Source organism: Sitophilus oryzae, unplaced genomic scaffold (genome assembly GCF_002938485.1).
Source record: "Sitophilus oryzae breed Bouriz unplaced genomic scaffold, Soryzae_2.0 scaffold_1297_pilon_pilon, whole genome shotgun sequence".
In the NCBI taxonomy this organism is placed as follows: Eukaryota; Metazoa; Arthropoda; class Insecta; order Coleoptera; family Curculionidae; genus Sitophilus; species Sitophilus oryzae.
Genome location: NW_022145945.1, coordinates 6,141,844 through 6,161,427, shown reverse-complemented (window position 1 = coordinate 6,161,427; position 19,584 = coordinate 6,141,844). Strand labels below are relative to the sequence as shown.

General features: G+C 31.7%; 2 protein-coding genes across 2 annotated transcripts in view; both read left to right on the top strand.

Moving 5' to 3' along the window:
* The window catches only part of LOC115874657 (glutaredoxin domain-containing cysteine-rich protein CG31559-like), a 147,024-nt gene that overhangs the window by 51,442 nt on the left and 75,998 nt on the right, over positions 1-19,584 (top strand). The window lies entirely within an intron of this gene.
* Positions 807-5,540, top strand: LOC115874658. The gene is made up of 2 exons (XM_030889875.1): positions 807-1,042; positions 4,401-5,540. Exons 1-2 carry the CDS (start codon positions 1,028-1,030, stop codon positions 5,412-5,414), a joined length of 1,029 nt encoding a protein of 342 aa, XP_030745735.1. The 5' UTR covers positions 807-1,027; the 3' UTR covers positions 5,415-5,540.

Below are 19,584 nucleotides of genomic sequence, written 5' to 3'. Positions count from 1 at the left end.
TCGTTTAGTAAATTGTTACAACCATAAGAAACTCGATTTTTAAAAAGTTATGTTCCACCGTCTCCTCTGCAGTCGTTTTCTCTTTTGACGATTCAACAATTTATAAAATACAATGAAAGACGCATAAACATTAATTTTTTCCGACATTATGAACATAAAGTGCCACACACCGATCAACGCCGAACATACAAATAATCGCTAGGTCTGGACGGAAGCTGCAGAAATCACGAGCGAATTTGAATAAATGATTGCTCGCGCTCGTTACTGCTCGCTCATCTGGTCTGGACGCCCCTTAACGAATAAAAAAGTGCTTAACGTTTCGGAAAGTCTATCTCTTCCCGTCGTCGGAAGCAAAAAATACAAAGAATAAAGAAAAAAGTTATTTAAAATATTTAAATGCAACTATTCGAGAACACTTTAGTTTTTTAAAACAAAATAAAAAAAAATAATTAATTTCTTTTTTAATTTAATTCTTATTTTTTTTAAAGAAAATATGCAGAAGTGGGTTAAGCCGGTCAAGCTTAAATAAACGCATGACTAAAAGTTTATATGGTATGATCTATACCTAATAAATTAATACATATGTTCAGAATTTCATATAATACATTAGGTCTAGGCTTTTTTATCTTTATAAATTTTCTAGAAATTATAATTCTAAGATAAAATGGTTAATCTTTTTTGAAATTATATTTCGTATACTCGTCCAAATAGATATTATACATGTAGTCACACTATTCTTACTTTATCGAGCACATTTTTACAAAGAGTGAATCATAATTTTTTTTTTTCTCTTATCATCCTTGCCGCTGCACGCCCGACCTGGTTGAATCATTACATTATTGTGCTTTATCGAGTACGTACAGTTCGGCAGCTAAAATGCCAAAAAGACGTAGATTTACAAGTGAAAGTGATAGTGATGAGCTAACTGCAGAAAGGGCACGGTTAAGGCGAAAATTAGAACGCCTAGAAACGAAAAGAAAATCAAAGGGAAAACAAATAAGGCGTCGAATTATCGAATCAGACAGTGATGATTCAAGTGGAAGTAAGTAAAACCATGGATGTTACACATTGCTGTTAGTTAATAAGTAACCTATTGTCGAGATATTTATTAAAAAGACTTAATTAAAACATGTGTCATATAAAAACTTATAATACAATAACGCATACCTACCTAAACATCCGACTGCCGAGATGTGGGGTAAAATCCTTTCCTTTTTGTCTTTTTATTTAAATTACCTTTAAGCAGCCGACTGCCGAGTTGCCTATACGTTATTTTTTTTTAAATAAATAAATAAATTGTTATAAAAAGTAAATAACAAGAAAAATTACAAAAACCTACAATACAATAACGTATACCTACCTAAACATCCGACTGCCGAGATGTGGGGTAAAATCCTTTCCTTCTTGTCTTTTTATTTAAATTACGTTTAAGCAGCCGACTGCCGAGTTGCCTATACGTTATTTTTAAATAAATAATATAAATCTCAAACACCAAAAAGAAACTGAACTAATCTATTTTACTTTTTCTTGACAATAATATAAATTGTAAATACGGAGATATGCTCAATGACAAAAACGTCGTAAAAACTGCCTAGAGAATCCGTTGTTGTTCTCTGATATGGGACGATTTCATAACAGTTGGGTCGCTTCAGATAATAAATAAATTGTTATAAAAAGTAAATAACAAGAAAAAATTGTTTAAGGTTATTCTTTGGATCGAAGGCAAGAACTGCATGAAGTGCAGGTTCACAGGGAAAACGAAATCCCAGATAACCTATCTGAAGAAACCCTGTCAGTAGTGCCTGATGAAGTATTGAAACTTTTTGGTGAGGAGCCTTTAGGAGATGAACCAACATGGGGGGAGGAAGTAAAGTCCATTATAGCAGATCGTTGGAATAAATACTTGGTTCTTGGTATTACCAAGCAAGAAAAGGAGGACTTGAAAAAAAAGTATCCAGTGCCAAAAAATATTAGATTTTTACAAGGTCCGGAGATAAATCCAGAGATATCAGAGTCCATAACTGATGCTCAGAAAATCACGATAAATACATGTCTATTGTACAGAATCAACTGGGAAATGGCTTATCCGCCTTGGCCAAAGGCTTAAATGCACTATTAGTGGACAAAGCGAACGCGGACGTTGGCTCCAAAGTTATGCCCTGCCTTATCGATGCAGGCAAAGTGATTACTGATGCTTTTCATATGATAACGAAAAGCAGGAAATTTCATATTGAAGCTAATCTAAACCCCACGGTTAAAAAAATTGTTTGTGATAGCAAACCCGACAAATTTTTGTGTGGAGAAAATTTTTCGGAAAAATTTAAAGAAGCAAAGAACCACCAACGCACTGGAAAAGAGTTAAAGTTTGCTAAGGCAAATTTTGTAGTAAATAGGCAGTCGTCTTCCAACACCTACGCAAGAAGCTCAGGTCAAAGTGTAAGGAGGTCCTTTAGGAACAAGCCGACTTTAAACTACCGAGGAGCCTACCACAAGAACAAGGTGAAACGGACACCACCACCTCGGACCCAACGAAGGTACCCTGTGAAAGCACCTTATTACCAGAAAGGGGGATATCAAAAATAATGGAGGTGAGTGCATATGGTGGACGGTTAAGATATTTTACCGAGGTATGGAAAAATATAACAAACAGTATAAGTATTTTGTCTTGGTTAGAGGGCTATAAAATACCGTTTAGGGAAAAACCGATTCAGGGTCATAGACCTATAGTAAGTTTACTTAGTACATCAGAAGAGCGAAAGGTGGCCGTGATTATACTTAAGTTCGAAAAACAGGGCATAATAAGTCAATGTTGTCATAGCAAAAATGAATACATATCCTCTTTCTTTTTAGTTCCAAAATCTGATGGATCCTCTCGATTTATTTTAAATATAAAAAATTTAAATAAGTTTTTGGCTCCAGTGCCACATTTTAAGCTAGAAAACTATAAATCAGTAAGAGACCTAATTTATAAAAATTGTTTTATGTCAACCATAGACCTTAAAGATGCTTATTATATGATACCAATTAGTCCTAATTCTAAAAAGTTTTTAAGATTTGAATTCAACGGTCTACTGTTTCAATACAATGTAATGCCCATGGGGTTATCCTCCGCACCATATGTATTTACAAAAATGTTAAAACCGGTACTAAATAAACTTAGATCGTTAGGGATTTTTTGTGTTATGTATTTAGATGATATTTTTGTTATTGGTAGGACCCAGCAAGAGACGCAAGACCATATTAAAAAAATTATTTATTTGTTAGAACATTTGGGCTTTATTATAAATTACAAAAAATGTAAATTAATTCCAGCAAATACATGTAAATATTTAGGTTTTATTTATAACAGCGAAAAGCTTACTGTAGAGTTACCCATGGAAAAGAAAACTAAGATAATATCGTTAGTTACTAAATTACATAATAAAGAAAAAGTATCCATTAGAGAACTTTCAAAGGTAGTTGGCACATTAGTTGCTGCATGTCCGGCCGTTTCTTATGGGTGGCTCCATATTAAGAGTTTGGAACGATCAAAATACCTAGCCCTTAAGAAATTTAATACATATAAAGCCCAAATGTTAATAACAAATCAAATTAAAATCGAACTAAAATGGTGGGAAAATAGTATTTTAAATTCTGTTAAAAATATAAACATGGAAAATTTTGATTTAGAAATATTTACTGATGCCTCCAATACTGGCTGGGGGCAGTATGTGGTAATAACAAAACTCATGGATTTTGGGGTGAGATTGAAGGAAGTCATCATATAAACTACTTAGAACTTTTGGCGATATTTTATGCGCTTAGGTGTTTTGCCTTAAATAAAAGTCACATAAATATAGTGTTTCGTGTCGATAATAAAACGCCATAGCATATATCAACAAAATGGGAGGCATTCGATTTCAAAAATTAAATAATCTAAGTAAAGAAATTTGGTCTTGGTGTGAAGAAAGAAATATATTTATTTACGCAACTTATATCGCTTCCAAGGATAACACAGTAGCAGATATGGAATCACGGTCAGTGGCAATCGACACTGAATATTGTTTAAATATGCAATATTTTCAAAAAATAGTTTTTGACTTTGGAAATCCAACAATAGATTTGTTTGCAAGTAATATAAACAGCAAATGTACAAAATTCATTTCATGGCGTAAAGATCCGGGAGCTATAGCATCTGATGCATTTAGCATAAACTGGGGAAATTATAATAATTTTTATGCCTTCCCTCCGTTTTCTCTTGTTGGTAGGGTACTCAATAAAATAATAAGAGATCAAGCAAAAGGTATCTTAATTGTGCCTTTTTGGCAGACTCAATACTGGTATCCATTATTTTTAAGACTTTGCGTCAAAAAACCATTAACTCTACCGCCGAATGAATTTTTATTATTATCTCCTTTCAGGACCCCCCATCCGCTTTGGAGACAATTATCCCTAGTAGTAGGGAAATTATCAGGGGATCATTTCTAAAACGAGGCATTCCTGACGCGGCGATACCAATATTGATTGATTCAATAAGTAAAGCGACTTTTAAACAATATGCAGGAACATATAAAAAATGGTGGTTATTTTGCCAGCGTAATAAGGTAGACATTTACCAGGCAAATGTTGGAAATATTATTGCTTTTCTTAATGACCTTTTTTTAAACAAAGCATCATATACGACTTTAAATACTCATCGGTCAGCATTATCATTAATTCTAAATTACAGTAACGGGGATGAAATTTTGATTAAGAGATTCCTTAAGGGTGTGTACAGGGCTAAGCAATGCTTTCCAAAATACAAGACAACATGGGACCCCCAGCCAGTCTTGGAATATCTAAAGAAATTATACCCGTTAAATACACTTTCTTTGGAAATGCTTACAAAAAAACTCGCATCGTTATTATTATTGGCAACGGGACAGAGACTCCAAACTATTTCTAAGATTAAAATTCAAAATATTCATGGTATAGAATCCTCAAAAATTAAAATTTTTATCACAGAAATACTTAAAACATCAAGTTATAATCGTCAGCAGCCAGTTTTAGAGTTCAATTATTTTACAGAATGTCCGGAGTTATGTGTAGCGAATACATTAAAGGCATATTTGTTAAGAACAAGTTCATTAAGAAAAGATACTGACGAGTATCTTATGCTTACATTTAAAAAGCCCCATCATATAGCTAGTTCCCAAACTATTGGCCGTTGGATAAAAAATATATTAAAAATTAGTGGAATTGATACAAACAAGTATCATTCTCACAATACGAGACATGCTACAACCTCAGCGGCTTTTAGGAAGGGAATTGGTATAGATCAAATCAAAGATACTATAGGATGGTCTCAAAGCTCGCAAGTGTTCCAGAAATTTTACAATCGGCCTTTAGAAGGCAATAAATTAAATTTTGTAGAATTAATTCAGGGAAATAATTAATAATTTTTAAGATATATGTATCTCAGATCTTTCATAATTATAGAAAATAAATGTTTATGTAATATTTTGTTTACCTGCTAAGGTATTATACTTAGGTTTAAGTGTTGATGATATTTTTTTTTTTTTTTTTTTTTTTTTGATTGTGTTTTTTGTTATAAACAGAAGGTAAATAAATTTAAGATTTTGCTTACTGGGAAATATTAGAATTATGTTTAAATATATTATATTTTTAGAAATTTTTATACATAACTTGTTTAATTTAACTGCCAACAAAAAATAGAATTTTAGGGCCTTTAAACATCTACATGTATAATATCTATTTGGACGAGTATACGAAATATAATTTTAAGAACAAACGACTTACCTGTAGGAAGTTCGTTCTGAATTATATGAGTATAATCGTCCAAATAGATATGTCCCATACCCGGTTAATTGTTAAATCCCACCCGAAATTCTATTTTTCCACAAAATGTAATGATTCAACCAGGTCGGGCGTGCAGCGGCAAGGATGATAAGAGAAAAAAAAAATTATGATTCACTCTTTGTAAAAATGTGCTCGATAAAGTAAGAATAGTGTGACTACATGTATAATATCTATTTGGACGATTATACTCATATAATTCAGAACGAACTTCCTGCAGGTAAGTCGTTTGTTCTTAAAATTATTATTGAAAATAAGTTTTATAATAATGTAGTTATTTTTTTTAAGTTTTTTCGAGCCCTTTCTCCTCAATGGTACACTAGATGACGGATGAAAATGTACTCTTAAAACTTAACTTTCAGGAGGTAGTAATTATAAATTTGAAATTTTTGTTGATTATTTAATTAGATTAATACACGTGCACATGCAAACAATTTAAAGTGTTTATGAATAAAAAACCACTGGAAGGCTGGTTTCCATTTGGATTCTAGTAGCAGATTTCTCGTAGCATTTTACAAAAAAATATACTTTTTTTAGCGTTTGCGTCGTGTCTGCGTGTCAAAATGGAATCAATCCACTTAACTTAAATTAGACCGTTCAGGCAGACAGTGTCGCGTTTAGCTTTGCGCTAGAGTCCGCTGATCGTCGGGGTTCGAGTTCAATGGGGCGGATGCGACGCAAACGCGACGCGACGCTCGACGCTCTCAGCCTGAATGTACCTTTATTCTTTTAAATTTTCAGTGGCGAAATATCCAGATATTTTGAAATCAAAAAACAGATTATCAATGATATAATTAATTGTAGCAAAGGTTACGCTGATAAAACTAATCAATTAAATCCTAATTTTTACTCATAAAATTGAAGAATCGTTAAATAAAATACTAAAGTATTACTGCAATAGTATTAAAAGTTCTGTAAAATACTTACTTTTCTGAGAACCAATTTGAATGATTTAATCGTCTGCAAAATTTATGCACTTTTGCTAACAAATTATGCAACAAACAAATATCTGAACATAACTAAAAGCCCACACCTATCGCAACCTCTTTTCAATGAATATTTATCAATTGCTTATAGAGATTTTTTATTTAATTGTAAAAACTTGGTTAAATTATCTAGTATTTAATTCATTTACTCGTATGAATGTTAGTTTTTACTAAATAAATTAACATTATTTAATATCTTTTAGAGAATAATTTATTTAAAATTTTTGTTATTTATTTTAGATAGATATAACTATTCCTTGCCGACTAAATCTAATTAAAGCAAAATTTCCAGGTAAATTAATTAACTAAATTTGTTAGGTTTTCATAGGAGATAGAGATAGTTCAATAATTCATAGGAGATAGAGATAGTTCAATACCAAAATTAGGAAATGGAATTAGTTTTACGTAAATTAGTTTTCTATTACTCAATTATGTACACACAGATATAGATAACTAAGTAATTACATTTGGTAAAATGTGTAGAAAAAATTTCAATGTTTAATTTTTTGCTCTAAAATGGCATATTGAAATTTAACCTTTTCTCGGATATCTGTCAAATTTGACATTTTAAGAAGTAAAGCTTCATTCAGAACCCCGAAATTAGTGGAATAAATTAATGGTTTCAATTAGCCGTAGAAGTTTGTTTACCTAATTTTAATGTAAGCATTCAGAACGTCATAATTAGTGGTAGTAATTTTCAATTAGTGGAAAAAGCTAACAAACTTTTGCCTTTTCCACTAATTATACTTAAAAAATTAGCGGGGAATGTCATTTTGGCCATTGATCAAGAAAAATTCATTGGTGAAGAAAAATTTTGGTTAGAAATCAAAAGTTTATGGTTTTATAAGCTAAATATTATGCAAACCAAACCAAGCTGTTGCTAGGATATTTTATTAATTTTAATTGTGTTTTTTAGACATTGTGAATGATCGTTAAAAAGTTTATGTTTTTTACATATTTTTATCTGCAGAATATCTGCGAAGTTTTCGAAATACAGTTCGGATCACACTGTATATTGAGAAACTATGGTTACGCTCGTTAAATTTGACACTTTATGTCAGTTTATTAATAGGTATATTTTCTTACTTATATGCTTAGGCGTCAAAGTAATTTACTTTTATGCCTAGACGTTAAAATGACTTTTTTCTACGACTAGCCTAATGCAGTTTGACACACGGAAAACTCGATCTGAAATTGGCGTTTTGCAAAGTGTCGACATGTGTTACTTTGCACATGACATGTGCCAATTTTAACATTTTTAACCTCCAATGTTTAGCTGAAACGCTAAACGCAACGCAGCCGTCAGAAAAGTGTCATCATTACATCGCAAATTATTTCACAAAACTGGCATAAACTGAGTGAGTCTGCTGCTAATTTGTAGTCGTAGAAAAAAAAGCGTAAAAAACTCGTTCGAAAACTTCTTTGTACACTTGTTCGACTTGAGGATCTTGCCTGCGGCTTGAGCCAACAAACTGTCGAACTCGTGTGCAAAAGGTCGTTTTCGAAACTCGTTGTTTGATATACTATTTTTATATTGTTAATCACGTCGCAAAAAATCGAGCAAAAAATAATACTTTTGTGACGTTTGAAGAAAAATTCATTATTATAAGTAAAAATTGCCTTCACTGTGGCTATGCTATTGACAGCCTCCGCTAAATTTATACATTAATATCAAGTGAAATAAAAGTAAAATGCACCTGTTTGAATGCAATCGATAATGTCACCTGCCTTTAGTTACTCACAGTTAAACTAGTTCCATACATCGTTTTTAATTTATATGATAATATCTAAAAAACTACCACCGATTTGTTATAAATCGTGAATGGCGCAATATTTATGCAGGATATAGGTAGTTATATTAAAGGTATTATATCCGGTGCAGTGGTGCAAAAAAGATAATAAATGAATAATTTATATGATAAAATTTTATTGCAGGATATTTGAAATGATTGGTAATTAAAAGATGTTTTTATGAATAAATATGTTGGGATTTAGAGAAAATAGGGTTGGAATTATTGGGATGTTAATCTCTGAAATAAATTTTAACCGCAATTTGGAATAATTGCAGGAAAATTACACAGAATATAGTACAAAAAGCATATTATTTAGCATATACAGGATGACAAGAAAGATCCAATAAATATGAAAAGCCTGAAGAAGAAACAACAGCTCATGACCGCTGTACTAAACTGTGCAAAAGAAATAGAGGGTCCACAGCGGCGTAACTAAAATAACAAACTACTACTACTGCCATTACTCGCTGACGAGTATTTGACATGTATCAGAAGATGGTTACGCAAGGCGTTTACTTTCATGAGCTTTTCTGTGACTGAAAAGCCCGATACGTGATGTTATCTCTCTTCCGCACTCCGGACAATCAAAAATCTCATTGCTTTGCTGCCTATTTACTTTTTTGGTTGTCGCTGTTAACTGAGTACACAATTCTTCTCCATTGCGTTCTATTGTGCGCTGTCCCCTTTAAGTTTTCGTGGAAAATATCTTTATAATACTTTTTAAGTTGTCCACCCGGTTTCCTCTTACCGTCTCAAGCAGAGATTTTGGTAGGCGGTTTTCTTGCATTCTGCATCTGCATACGTGACCAGCCCATCTTAAGCGAGATTTTCATGACATCAACGCTCTTGCAGCTAGCTTTTTCAAGGACCGACACGTGTGAAACATAGTGGACCCATTTGATTCTTAAGAGCTATCTAAGGTGTTTCTGTTGCAATTTGTTTAATGCGTTCATGTGTCGGCGGTACGGCATCGGCACCCAGGTTTCGCTTCCATATAGGTAACATGGTGGGGATTATTATTGCTCGGTACAGTGCAAGTTTCGTTTTTGTGCGCAAGTCATGATTGTAAAAAACCCTGTCCAAATTCCCAGAATGCTCTTGAGGCGCTGCTAATCTTGTGGTGAATTTCAGAGTCGATATTGGTCTGTTCCGAAATCAAAACTGCCAAGGTAATTGAATACGGCTACATATTCCAATAGTTCTTCTCCGATTTTTATGGCATTATTGCGATCTTCCGGGGGAGTACATGTGATTTTAATTTTGTCGATGTTCAGCTTAAGGTCCAAAGCCTTGTATGCCCAGGCATGTGTTCAACATTTCTTGTAGTTGCTGTAACGTTTTTGAAACTAGAGCGCAGTCATCAGCGTATTGAAGTTCTGTGATGAATTTTATACGTATTTATGCCCTGAGTATTTTTATGTTGAACAGACTGCCATCATATCTGTATTTAATACCCAATCCTATTCCCTGTAGTTTGCTGTCCACTATAATGGACAGCGCTGCCATGAATATGTTGAATAGAAGAGGAGCTAAGACACATCTCTGCCTAACTCCTGCATTTGTTAGGAAGGGATCGCTCAGGTGATCCATGATGTGACATTCTTGACTTGTTATTGTTATGGAGGTTTTAACACACTGCAAGAAATTTGTTGGACACTCGGAACTTTTTCATAATTGTCCAACGTGCATCTCTGTTTACAAAGTCGAAGGCTTTTGTTAGGTCGATGAATGGAACATAAAGTTTACATTGCTGCTCTTTTACTTTTTCCTGTAGTTAGCGGACAGAGAATATTGGAATCGACGGTGTCGCGGTTGGTGCGAAAACCCGTTTGCGATTCTGGGAGGATTTTTTTTTATGTGGGTGCAGGCGGTTTGACATAATTTTTGCAAGAATTTTTCCTCCGATAGCCAGTAGTGAAATTCCCCGTTAGTTTCCGTAGTCTGATTCACTTCCTTTGTTCGTAAATATATTCACTATATTCGCGTTGCAAAAGTCCTGAGGTACCTCGCCGCTTTCTCATATGACATCGAAGAGAGCTTTAAGACGACCAATAAGTTCTTTACACAGCCAGATGATTTGTTGTTTTTAAGCTGTTTTATAGAGGCCTTTATTTCCCGTTCTGTTATTAGGATATTTAATATATCAGGGTTATTATACTGAGGTACTGTGTTTAGTGAGTGATGAAACGAGAGCACTTCTCAAGGAAGGAAGAAGTAGTAGTAGTTTTTGTAAGACAGTCACGGAAAGACTATTTTTTTCTCTCGAGGAGTATGCGTGGTGGTGTTTTTTTTTACAAAGGACAAAAAATGTAGTAAATACTAGAAGGGCCGTTTTACGAGAAAAAAATCGGTCGTTGGGGGTAATTTTTACCCTTCCAGTACATTTTTTTAATTGTTGTGAAAGTTATAAAAAATAAATCTTATTTTTACATGAGGAATAACTACGAGAGATAACGCACATTTTTTGAAACACCCTCTATACCGTGATTGGTCGTTCTTTCAAAATGTTCGATATATCGTTGTCAACTCTACAAGAGGATATAATTTCACAACCGCCGACAAGTGTAACAGAAGTTCAAAAACCTTGTCGAGATTCTTGCATTCGAGAAAAGTGGCAAAGTGTATTTCGTAACTGCACTTTGGTCACTGCCTGAATCAGATCGATCTTACAATCGAGAAACCGTTTTGGTTTCGCATGAAACGCTTGCGTTATTGCGAAATATTTATTGCCTTCTGCTTTAGCGTTCTTTTATTAAACGGTTCTATAAACTGACGAGTATTATTTTTAGTAATGTATAGAATATACCGATTATATCAAATTACCGATATTATCGATAAACCTACAGTCTAAGAGATATAGTCCGCATCATATGGGATTTTTTATTAATTTAGGCGACATTAGTCAATTCTAGGGTTTTCATACAAGTTACCGAATCTTCAACGGAGCTCAGAATCCAACTTCGGACCACATAACCTAAGATAAGAAAATATCTAGGTCATGTAAATTATTGTAAATGATCGTATTGTATTTCAACCCGCTGTCTAAAGAATAGGATGTGATCTTCAGATTTTACTCTTCCTATCTTGCATAATACTATATAATAATAATATTGCTTGCTTCATCCACGTTACCGTAGATGGAGCTAAGAAGGCTTAGGTAGGGTAGATATATAAAAAAAATATATATTTTAATATATAATAAATACAATAATAATATTTTTTGTAATAATAAATGTATATATACAGGGTGAGTTTCCTATGATGTTTCCTATGATTATTTCTTTTCTGTCTATCTCCAGTAGTTTCCAAGATACCCATAGAGGACATTATAGGAAACTCACCCTGTATACAGGGCGTTTCCAAACACATGTGCCCTCTCTCGTGGGGAGCATTTTTTTAGCATTAAAATATTATGTAGCACTTAAAGTAAATTTTACCCGCAAAATTTCATTCGTATCACTAAAAGTACTTGGAAGAAAATTATAATAAATCGAGAGATTATTAATACTTTAACACCCCTGTAGCTAGGAAACAAAGCAGAATCGGAGCTATGTTGATATGAAAAATAAATCTTATTTTTATGTGAGGAATTTCCCCACGAGAGAAGGCACATGTTATTTGAAACACCCTGTATACAGGGTGAGTCTTAAATAATTGCAGATATTTTCAGGGTTGGTAGAGCTCGATAAAAGAATTATATTTTCTCTTTACCGTTTTTCAAATAACTCCAAGATAACGGAGTTAAACTATAATATATAAATTTGAGAACCACTGTATCTCTTGCTGTAAAGTTATGTAAATTTTATGTAAATTTTATGTAAATTTTATGTAAATTTTATGTAAATTTAATCTACTACCTATGTTACCATATTATTTATTTAAGATATTATGTTTTTTTGCGTAAAATAAAAAAAAATCCAAATTTTCATTTTTTTTTTCGCGAATTAAACCTCATATATACTTACGTGTTTCTGGGGTCAAAATATACTACCCCTAAAATATTTGCATTTATTTAATACTCACCCTGTATATAGTCATATTATGACTATTTTAGAAATCGATCATTTATAGATACAGAGTGTCTTAAGCTGGATGTCTGATATGTAAAGAAATATATTTATTTTTGAATAGACTGGTCGTCTTAAGTATTTTTCTTATTTTGTTCTAGATTTCTATTTTTTCTTATTTTATCCATATTTTATAAAAAAAATATTAAGTCCTAATCTCTATACATCCCCAAGATTGAAATAACACAATATAATATATATTCTTAGACAAAAAATATTAATATATCCTGTTCAAGTACATAATTTTTTTCTCTTTGAACTAGAGAATCTCGTGGTATTGATAATGCCCACGTCATGTTTATTTATAATAAGTAATTATATTTATACTATGTATATTTTAATAATATCATAAAAACAACCTGTGGCAATAAATATGATTGGCATGTCTGGAATTTTATCATTCTTTTCAATTAAACATTTATTTTTAAGTTTTTGGAAACTATTAAGATAAAACTAAATTTTCAAAACATAACAATAAATTAATATCTTATGGATATAAAATAATTATTATAAACAATTCATCCTTCCTTGGGTTGAGGTTCGTTAATAAAATAAATTCAGTTTTCTTTAAAACATCTTGATGTTTCGCCCTTAATTTTGGGGCATTTTCAAAAGTTTTTATTGTCTTGAGATTTTTATTTTGTTTTGTCAGCATTCTGTCAGGTAAAATAATAAGTTCATGTTATTTTGCATATTACTTAACGTCAAAATAAATATTTGAGTATTTAAAATAAATAAGTTGTCAGAAAGAGTGATCTCTCTTTGCTTCCATTTCATGCTTTGTGGAGCGAGAAGTTGAAAAATATAATATATTTTGCATAAGGTTCTGTCTAAGGAAACATGGATTAATCTAACTTTTAGAAAAACGTGTAGACTGGAAAATAGATACTATGGTCATATTAATTTTATTCATCATTATTGGTGCTGTCAAATTGTCACTTAAAAAAATCTAAAAAAAGTTGTGGCTGCATTAGGGTGAGGCAGGTGAGCCAAAAAAACTAACCTATGGAATTTATTGGTTAAAATGAACCTAATAAACGAAAAAAAAAATATCCCCGGAAGGCAGAATTTTTAGCTCAATTTTAAAAGGTGTCGGTGAACCATTCAAAGTTTTCTATTTAAATAACACGTAAAAAATCTTTTTCCATTAAAGTACCATAACTTTGAAAGGGTTTACGATAAAAAAATTTAAATCGCTGATTCTTGTAGAGCATAAAATTTCCTAAAAAATTTATCTGAGAGTAATCCAGTTTCTTTTTACTAAATATGAAAATTTTTAATCAATAAACACTAAAACTAATTGATTTTTGATTGAAAATTGATTTTTTTTTCACTTTTCAAAGATTTCAAATATACGAATGATTGAACTGAAAAAAATTACGCCGAGATAGATTTTTAGTAAATTTTATGCTCTACAAGAATCGGCAATGTAATTTTTTTTTATCGTAAACCGTTTCAATGTTATGGTACTTTTAATGGAAAAATATTTTTTTACGTGTTATTTAAATGGAAAACATTGAATGTTCACAGACACCTTTTAAAAATGAGCTAAAAATCCTGCCTCCCGGGGATATTTTTCTCTCGGTTGTTAGGTTCATTTTAGGCCATAAATTCCGTAGGTTAGTTTTTTTGGCTCACACTAGTGTGCACATTTGAAGTGAAACCTCTTTTTACTTCAATCTGTCCGTCTCCATTCGGGTACCTCTATCCACGTACCAAGTTTGATTCCAATCGACCCATAATTAAAAAAAATCCTGATGCTTTTATCCATTTAGAGGCATCGGTTCGAAACGTCGAGGGCGTCAACCTGATGAACATGTAAACGAAACGTCGTATCCAACTTTGCAGGGTGGGGCCGTGTGCCCCGTTGCTCACATAGCCTACCCACCAAATTTGGTCGCGATCGGACAACATCAACTTTTGACGTTCCTTACATCAAAACTGTCACAGTGACAGGTGTTGTACAGGGCCAAGTTGGCCTTGGGCGAGTCTATCGACATACCAAATTTCATTTAACTCGGATAATTTTTTGATTTGATTCAATGTTGATGGTCAAAATCTACATTCCGAGTTTCAGCTCCCTAGCGCACATAGGGCCCCAGTTACGACGCGACGCCCTAAAATCGTTACCACTTTTCCTCTCGCGAGCTCGTGTGTCACGGCCTTCAAATTTTTCTCCCATCGCGCATAAAGAAGTTTCACTTCACAAATCAACCCGATCCCTTCACACTTTTTTGAGCCAACTGTAGAAGTTTATATATTTTTCTGAAATACCTCCTAGTACATAATTCAGATTATGGTCTGTCCAACAACAAGATCCTTGACAGTGATAGATGTGTCTGTCATTTTAATTTCAAAGTAGTTTATTTTATTTTACAAAGAAATAAGTTGGTACAACTGGGACGCATGGAAATTATATTTAAAATTTGACTGATAAGTGATTACTTCAAAATATTGTGAAAAAAAGTGTATAAAACTGAAAAAATGTAATCGAGTTATTTTATTTAAAAAAAACGGTATGTGTTAATACAAAACAAACAAGAACAAAACACCACATACCAAAAAAATACAAAAAAGAACTATTTCTTACTTTCAAGCTTCAAGAAACTTTGCGCATTTATTATTATATTTATCAATATAACTTGTGTACAAATACAAATTTGTAATATTCCACAGGAAGACAGGAATAAATAAAACAACATAAATAAAACAAACTATTTTATTAATAATAACACTTACCAAATTTTATACCTTAAAGGTTGATTAATAACTTTAATCTTATTTTTTTTAAATCAGTACCTTTTGACATTATTTTTCTGCAGTACTAAAATCCATTATTTACCTATTTGTGATGTCGATATTTTACAGCTATTCCAGTAGTATATGTTTAGTACGATCCTTGTACCATATACGAGATGCACTTATCTACGACGAGATGGTATACAAACTTTATTGATGGTAAATTTATTGGTGTATAAGACTTTCTGCCTGGGCAGCAAGTATTAACTATAAACTGTGCTCTGGGTCTATAGTTAATTTTCCCTCGATTTTTCCTCCACTTGACTTCAAAAGACACAAAACACACGTAATAATACGAATCAAGATGCATCATCTTCCAAAACGCAGATATTTGACATAAGTTGACACAAAATTATAACCTAAAATTTGGCAAGACTTTGACAAGCATCAAAAATCTAAAGCCGTGTTCATACGCATCGGCGTCCGTTTGTCGTTGATCGTTCCGTCAAACCAATATAATTGAAATATGATCTGTCATTTTTGAAATAAACCAATAAAACTTGTTAAAAACAACAAGAGACGGCTGAAAACAAAAATGACGGATTTATATTTAAACCCATCCATAGTTAACTTAAAAAATATTGGAAACTTTTTTAGTAAAATAAATAGATTGGTATGGGACGTCATCTGCTTTTCTTCTGTCATCGTCTGTCCAAATCTTACCTGAGAAAAAAAACAGAGTATTCCAGTTAAACAAAATTTTTTTTCTAATAGGAGCTACAGATGCCATTACAGACATTACGAAACACAAAGCAATAGGAATATTGTTTCAAACGTTATATGCTTTGCGAAGAGAGCTAGAGGTATCAACAACTAGTAATTAATTTATATCATTAACAACTCTTATTTAAGGCTATAAAATATAAAAGTATTGCTTTGTAAACACCTTTCAAAACAATCTATATACGTTTGTATTGTAAATGGGCATTAAAATTATTTATTTTATGTACTCTAAACTTTCTAAGACCAACGAGCCATAGACTTTAGGTATCCACGTCCATTTAAAGCTGTCTTAACTGTAATTTCTCACCTAGAAAAACTGGGTACACGTTCAGGAAAACAAATGCATGAATTTGAAGCAAGATTTCTACCTCTGTATGGGTATTTTATGGTATTATTGCCCAGGAAACCATTCTAAAAGCGTCGTACGTTACTGTAAATGGTCATTTTACGTATAAATCCAGCGTATTGCTTGATGCGAATGAAAATACTTAATTTTTTTTTATATATTTGTTTGTTAGATCTTGACAACAATGAAATAAACAATAATGTTTTAAAAAATATATACCTACGTGGCGAATTCATCTATCCAAAGAAGTTTAACTTAATATAATGTCATTTTAACAGAACATCAACGGTTTTTGTAGAAGTATCTGTTTTAAAAAACTAAAGTGTTCCCGAACAGTTGCATTTAGATATATTAAATAGTTTTTTCTTTGTCCTTTGCATTTTTTTTGCTTCCGACGACGGAAAGAGATATACTTTTAGAAACGTTAAGCATTTTTTTGCCCGTTAGGCAAATTTGTTTATTACTAAGCCACTGCTGACAATTAGTCTCCGTTGGATTAACGCAGCAGTGTTTACAAACTATTTTATTTTTTAGATTTTCTTCCAGTGGCAAAATACCAATAACAGTTTTTTGGATACTGTTATACAGTAGTTTTTATTATGTATTTGATATAGTAAGTTGTAAAATTAGTATAAAAAATTAATTTTAATGAAATAATAAATGGCTCAACTTTCGTTTAGCTGAAATCTGTTATATAAAAAATGACTTTATATATGCGTTCTAGAAGGCATTAGAAGTACAAATGTACAACAATTTTCCTGCGGAAATGTGTCATTTGCATTTTTCGGACTTTAGTTAGTACATCAAAACTAGTCTTCAGGGTGTGTTTTAGACATTTTTCTAAACATAAAAACCCAAAAAAGTGTCTACGGAAATTTTTTATTTTTATTTTACATAAAAAATGGTATGACTTTAGAATAGCCGAAATCAGTTACATGAAAAATGAACTGATATTTGTTTTATACAAGCCTTTACGAGCAAAGAAATACAAAAAAATTCCTGCGGAAATGTGTCAATGTCATTTTGTGCACTTTGTTTTTCATACATTTTTCAGTTTAGAAGCTTACGGGACCCGGGAGCGAATAGGGTTGCTGGGTAAAACATTTTTCGGAGGAATAACAATTCTTGTAGAATAGATAATATAGGTTCTTGTAAACTATAAGTACCTCAGAATGTTGCACTTATTCTTGTTTTTTATTAAAGCTTTACGTAAATAGGGCTGATTCAAAACAAAAAATCATTGGATCATGCAGTTTTCTTTTATGTTTTAATAATTAACTGTGATTTTGCAAAATATTAGATTGGCTAGCATTTGGGTTGCTTTGGTTAGCTTTTCTTTGTGGAGAGTGTTAAGCTGTGGTTTTTATATTTTAATAATTAACTGGGATTTTGCAAAAATATTATTAGATTGGTTAGGATTTGGGTTGCTTTGGTTAGCTTTTCTTTGTGGAGGGTGTTAAGCTGTGGTTTTTATATTTTAATAATTAACTGTGATTTTGTAAAAATATTATTAGATTTATTATTAGATTGGTTAGCATTTTAGACACTTTTAAATGATTTTTTTTGGTTCAAAAGTGATAAAAAGATAATTTTTTTATGTATTTATGCTTACAAAAATGGAAAATGAAAATTAAGCATTTCCGCAGGAAATTTTTTATTTTCCTGAGTTTGTAAACGCTTCTAAAAGGCAAAAATATATTTATTTTTTATATAACTGATTTCAGCTATTCTAAAATCTATTAAATTTCCTCAGAAAATGGATACAGTTTATTTCCGCAGGAAAAAAATTATTTTCCTCAATTCGTGAATGCTTCTAAAAGGCTAAAATATATTTATTTTTTATATAACTGATTTCAGCTATTCTAAAGTCTAATAAATTTCCTTAGAAAATGAAAACAGCTTATTTCCGCAGGAACATTTTTGTGTTTATATGTTCAGAAAAATATTAAAAATAAAACACAAAATGGATTTTTTTATGGCAGATTTCAGTAATTCTAAAGTGCGAAATTTGGAAATTACGCATTTCCGCAGGAAAATTTGTGTTTTCCGTGGTTCACAGTAGCTTTTTAAAGACAATTTTTTTTCTAATAACTGATTTCAGCTAAACGAAAGTTGACCCGAATAAATTATAATTTTTCTGCTACAAATATGAAAATTTAATATTTAATTTATTAATATTTTGATAAATTCGGTCCATCACGCGGTGTTGAATAAAATGTAAAGAATATTTAATTACCGAATTCGGTTATATTTCGTTCCATTACACCAAATGTTGAAAGCAGAAAATTTAATAAATCCGTTCTATATATAATTATTGGTTAAATGTAACACGTATTTTCAGTTTATATCGTCAGCTCCCGAATAAATTATTATTAAATTGGCTAATTATTTTCATATATAATTTTACCAGATTGTCTTTAGGGTACAATGAACAATCTATAATATGTTTTTTTTTTAATATCACTTTGATCTATTAGATTACTATAGTTTTTAGATAACTCCAATTAATTGCAAGGTTATAATTTTTTAAGGTGAAAAAAATATCACACCTCAATTCAAGTTTGTTTTTTCGATCATTATCTTTGACACATTATTATTTAATGTCACGTCAGTATGTTTATTGCAACTTCCTCTATTATATGATATAACATTTTTTTAGTTAGAATAAGATTTTCTTCCTTGTTCTTATTATAAAATATTATTTAACAAGGTATTTTAATAAGCTCAGACCTTTGAATAAGAAGACTAAGGAAGGAGCATAATGCTATACATGTATTCATGCATGGTGGGCGGAAAAAGCGCCATAAAAGCACTCTAGGGTGGGGATCCTTGACAGTTCTGTTTGACGATTCATTTGACACATTTGAATTTGATTTGAAATTTTGTGGATTTGTCAGTCTTTACGGAGCTTATTTTATGTTATTTATTATTTATTCTACTACTGATAGTTGTATAAAGGTAGTAAATCTAGATGGAAATTGTGGCAGCACTTAAACTAACAATGACACTATCGCGATTTATCGAAAAAGACTCTA